This window comes from Mandrillus leucophaeus, unplaced genomic scaffold (genome assembly GCF_000951045.1).
Source record: "Mandrillus leucophaeus isolate KB7577 unplaced genomic scaffold, Mleu.le_1.0 Scaffold279, whole genome shotgun sequence".
In the NCBI taxonomy this organism is placed as follows: Eukaryota; Metazoa; Chordata; class Mammalia; order Primates; family Cercopithecidae; genus Mandrillus; species Mandrillus leucophaeus.
Window position 1 is genome coordinate 2023817 of NW_012102909.1, and position 5667 is coordinate 2029483.

General features: G+C 41.1%; 1 protein-coding gene across 1 annotated transcript in view; it reads right to left on the reverse strand.

Annotated features, from left to right (window-relative positions):
• AAK1 (AP2 associated kinase 1) overlaps positions 1-5667 on the reverse strand; it is a 230480-nt gene that overhangs the window by 64059 nt on the left and 160754 nt on the right. Inside the window, exon 6 of the mRNA XM_011985014.1 lies at positions 1203-1324. Coding sequence (XP_011840404.1) covers positions 1203-1324 — 122 coding nt within the window. The remainder of the gene's footprint in view (positions 1-1202; positions 1325-5667) is intronic.

Here is a 5667-nt window from a genome sequence, read left to right on the forward strand (position 1 = left end):
GGGGTTTCACCGTGTTAGCCAGGATGGTCTCAATCTCCTGACCTCGTGATCCGCCCGTCTCGGCCTCCCAAAGTGCTGGGATTACAGGCTTGAGCTACCGTGCCCGGCTGCATTAAATAATTTCTAAAAGCAACTTTTCTTGGTCCTCAAATGACAAAATCTTCTCTTACCAATTCTTACTCTGATACTATATTTTGCCAATTTGTTGTTTTAAAAATGGCCTTTACATGTGGCTCAACACAGAGATGTAATACTGACTGTGGTACTCTGGAGAAGAGCAGAAGGTGGGCCCTGGCTGGGGTGAGGAGTGGATGGAATCAAGAGCCCTTCATCTTTGCTCCTGGAATCAGGTTGAAATAACAGTTTTATCTCTCGCTCCAGAAAAAAGTAGTATAAGCACATCCTCAAAGTGAGTGTCTTGGTGTTACCAAGCATGTGATTTATGCTGCTTTAGTCTCTAGATCCCAGATGGGACAGGTCTAGGCATCCCTCAGGGCCTTGGGTCAATCAGTGTCTTCTTGCCCTAGGCATGGTTGTCTAGGGTGATGCATGAGAAGGACAGAGAAGATCAGGATGTAGGTGTGCAGGCTAGACTGTTGACTTATTAGTAGTAATAGTGAGTGCTATTACCTGTAAAAAATCCAACAATGTGGACATGAGGAGAAAATGGGTCAGGCTCTTATTGGAGTCACAAATCTAAATAAGCTTTTTCTCGTGAAAGTCTGTGATTCAGTATCTGCAGAGACTTTAATAACCTACTCACCATTATTTCCACTTAGATTGCCTTATGAGCAGGAAGGAAGGAGCAATTTAGGGTTCAGTAAAAAGCACATCTGTTTGACTGATAATGTCATGGCTGCTGTGATCATACTTAAAAACATCCTAGTACTTTATATTATAGTGTGTGCACCTCTCAGCTTTTTATAGGCTCTGTGACATCATAAATCAAAACATCTATGTGCAATGACCACAGGACCACTGATAAAGAGCTCTAAGAGTCCTTCCTTTTACTCTGATGTATGCTTATAAACCCCTCCTCATTCTTCACTTAAAGGCAAACAACCCAACTGTGACCATGATGCTCTGAGACGAAGGACAACTATCACCATTCTCTCCCCACCCTGATCTTCTCACCCATAAGCTGAAAGTAAAGTTGCTCATCTGATTGTGGACAAAACTCCATGAAAGGAGAAAAAGCTTACTTCTTAATCTCATCTTCTACTGCATTGACTCCCTCAGTTTGTGGATTCTGGAATTTGTTGGTGGCACTTCCAAAGTCACACAGGACATAGTGGCCTCGGTCATGCAAGAGGATATTTTCAACCTGAAAAACATTCCCCAACCACCCATTCCAAGATATCATTTAGTAATGCACGTGAAAATTTGGTTTCACAGTCACATAAATAAAACGTTTTATTTCTGGCAGTCTCATTAATGTGCACAGGAAAGTTATTCCTCTCCAAGTATCTCAACAGGGGTCATCCCAAGTGGAACACAGGAGATGCAGAGTAACAGGGAAAAGTGGGTGGAGAGGGCAAAAAGAGGAAACTCCACAGTGGGGGATGCAAGAGTGCCATTTTTGTAAATTTCAGCCACATTTCTCACCTCTGCAGAAACCGTCTTCATACTTTCAAGCCTCTGACCTGTGCCTTTGCTCTTGCTCTTCTTTTAGGCCAGGATGCCCTCCACAATCCCTACCTCCTTAGCCAGCTATCAAAATCTCGTTTTAAACCCCAGGTCAAATGCCATGTCCTTTTTGAAACTTTCAGGCTCCCACTCAGATAACATGTCACTCTTTCCCTATTGTCCTTCAGTATTTCATTCTCTCATGATATGAATTACTTCACTCGGACCTTATAAGTACTTATATAAATGTCTTTACTACACTAGGTTAGGATATTCAGAATTAATACTGTTTATGTTTCAGTTACTTCTCAATGTGATAAAATGCCTGGGGATAAATGGGCAGTTTTCCTGTTAATGTATTGCCCTAATTTTTTAAATAAATGAATTCTTTGGGCAGTGAGTTAGGAGTTCTAGGCAGCAGGGAGCTTATAACGCCCCAAATCTAGAGAAATCCCTGGTATCAAAGGATTCTACTAATGAAATGACAACTCCAAAACAGTGGACACTATGTATTCAAGGTGTACTGATTTTTGGTCTAGATGAACTGAGCTGACTAGTATGCTGGAGGACAGGCCTGGCTATGTGTGGGGAGTAAAATGGCAGCCAAAAAATCTTGTTAGGCCATTAAGACTGTAGTCTCCATTGTCTTTTGTCTTCAGCCTTCCAAAGACTGACCGCCTTTGGAAAACAAAGGCAAGAGTAGACTATAAGATAGTCTACTCTTAAAGATAAGCTCCTCAAAGATAAGCATCATCTCGTAATCATATTCTTGGTCTTCTCTACCTAATGCCTAACAAAATGCTTGGTATAAAAAATGTATGTTGAATGGAATAAACCAAAAAACACTGTGTATGTGTGTGCATGTGCGAGCAAACCTGGTCTGTCAGGGGCAAGATATGAGCCACCAAATATCCAGGCCATACGGCCATACTACTGTACTACTACTGATTCTTTTAAAAACATCCAGTCAATTATAATAAGCTCTAATTTCTATACTTGTTTCTATACCTTCTTTTAATTCTTCTAAGAATTACATTAAGTATATTTTATAGTCTGTATCTGCCAATTCCAATATTCGAAGTGTCTGCTGCCAACTGATTTGCAGTTTATTGTTTCTTATTCCTACTAAACCTTGCTTATGGTGGTGTTGGGAGGAGTTTTGTTGTTTCATTAACTTATGTTCCTTGGAACTTAATCTGTACAAAGCTTGTGAGATCTGGGTTTAAAGTCTATTGTTCTTCCAGAGAGGATACACTGATGTAGTTGGGGGCAGTACTGCCCTGGAATTACTTTAATCTATAATTTTGACCTTGGAATTTCCAGCCACAGAGGTAGTTTGAACTATGGCCATCAACCTTCACAGGTATGTTCCATGATTAACAATTCTTAAGCATAGGGTTATGAATTAAGAATGATTAGAAGAGATTCGTTCCTTTGAGATAAGGCTGAGGCAAGCAAATATTTCCATCATCTATGTCTTTTTTATAAAGCTTACCAGTTTAATCTACTTATACAAAGTGACACAGTCAAGCTTCCTGAGCATATACACACTTTAGGAATTCAAAATAATTCCAACAAAACAACGCTAATGTTTTCAATCTAATTTAGAGGTTATAAAAATAACAGCCATCATTTTCTGAGCTTTATTATTGCCAGTACTACTGTACGCAGCATTTTACATGGATTATCCCACTACATCCTCATAATCCCAATATGATTATTATCCTTCTCTCACAGATGGAGAGAATGAGGCTCAGAGTGATTAAGTCACTTGCTAAATGTCACACAGCTAATAGTTGGTACAGCTGGGAAGTGAACCTAAAGAACCTCACTCTAGAAAGGACAGGCAATTATATTCCTGCTACAGGAAGCAGGTTAGAAGCAGAGCAATTAATAAAGGCCCCCATCCTTACTTCCAACTATAGTAGGGGTGATGATACTTGTTTAATGCATTGGGTGCAAGCTTAAGGACAGGAGTTTCTTAGTGCTTTATGTTCAGAAATGCCCCTACAATAGAAATCTAGTTAATAAGGAACCACGTGTCTAAACACTAGCCAGGCTGATTTGTTCCATGTCTCCTAAGCATTCCATACATAACCTAATTTTTCCTTTTATTCAATTGCTCCTTTTATTCAACTGCTCACTCTCTACTCAAGTTGTAACTCCCGAGAAAAACCTTTCATGACCAGTCCACAAAATCTACAGAATTGAAGGCCTTCAGGCCAAATCAAACCATGCCCACTTGTTACTTACCTAAAGTTTATGGCTGCTTTTAAACTCTCACAGCAGAGTTGAGCAGTTATGACGGACCTAAAATATTTATTATCTGGCCCTTTGTAAATAAATTTTGTAAACCTTTGGTAGGTAATAATCACTGATAATCATTTACAATTCGGCAATGTTTCTTTCACTGTGGGTTGGTATTTAGCTTCTTATGTATTTACGCTTGCCTTCCCAAGTAAGACTACAAAGCATTAGAAAAAAGGGCACCGTATTAAGCCTGTGTATCTCCCATAATGCCTTGTCCAGTGCCGTACACATGCCAGGGACCCTTAAATGTTGGCAATGAAATCACTTATTCAGCATCATTCAGCAACAATCTTCCTCCTTGGCCTCATGCACCTGGCAGGACTCATGTAAAATCACGCTTCTCCTATTGGATGTGTGCACTCCCTTTCTGAATCAGTTTCTACACTTCTAATGCTGGAATGTACATCTAGAAAAGCTCTTATTACCATACATTTATAAAAGAAACACGTTTCACACAAAGGATAAACACAAAGGATAAATGCTTGAGGTGGTGGATACCCTACTCACCCTGATGTGATTATTACACATTGCATGCCAGTATCAAAATGTCTCATGTAACTCCTATATACACCCATTATGTACCCACAAAAATTCAAAACTAAAAAAACAAAAGAAACACGTTTCAACTCCTACTATATGCCAAGAACTTTTCTAGGCTCTAGGGATAAGGCTGTCAACACAACAAAGTCTATCCTCTCACGGAGCTTACCGTTCAAGTGGAGATAAGAAGAAAATCATTATACTTGCCTGGTAGTGATAAACATTATGACAAGAAAGCAGCGGGTGAATGTATGTACGGTGAAGGGGAATGCTATTTTAAATAGTATAGTCAGGGAAGGTCTCTTTGAGGGGAACAGAGACCTGGATGAAGAAGGAGCAGCCATGGGCCATCTCGGGGAAGAGCACTCCAAGCAGAAAACAGCAGCACAAAGGCCCTGAGACGGGAGAGTGCCTGAGGGGTCTGGGGCACACAGGCAGGTCAGTGTGGCTGGAACAGTGCTGTGCATGGCACCAGTACTGCAAAGAAAGCTGAAAACATGGGAAAGGACCTATTATGAACCAGTGCTGTCAGAAAAGGGGAGACAAGGTAATGTGGAGCCGTGGAGGAAGTGAAGGACTTACAAAAGTGAAACCAATAACAGGAACAAAGCATAGAAACCAGAGTGATAATAACAGTAATAACTAACAGCACTTATTAAGTGCCAGACACTGCTCCACAAACTTTTAAAAACCTAGAGTATTTCATATAATCCTTACAAAGCCTTGTTGTCTCCCTTAACAGATTAGAAAAAAGAGGCCAGAGAAGCTACCTAACTTGTCTGAGGTCACAGGCTGGTAGGGCAGGATTTAGGCTCAGGCCACCGGACTGCCAGCACCACACCCTCACTCACTGTGCTGATGTGCACTGTGCAATTAAGGGGGATGGACAGTTGAGATTGGCGAGGAAGGAGGAAGGAGAAAGGGAGAGGACCAGAGAAGCACACAGACAGCAGACTGAGGAAGGGCACTCGGGCGCCACTCAGCATTTTTCTCAGGTCAGCAGCACATGAAGACAGCCATTTTAGGAAAATTAGCTTGGCAAAATTGAGGGAGAAGGAGAAGGAAGGCAACGACGGCAGGTACAGCAGTCTGGGTGTGAGATGACTCGGGCCGGGTATAGAGAAAAATCAACAGGGATGGAAAGGGATAAGTGGGTATGGACAGATTATGTGAGATTAAGAAGGTAGAAAA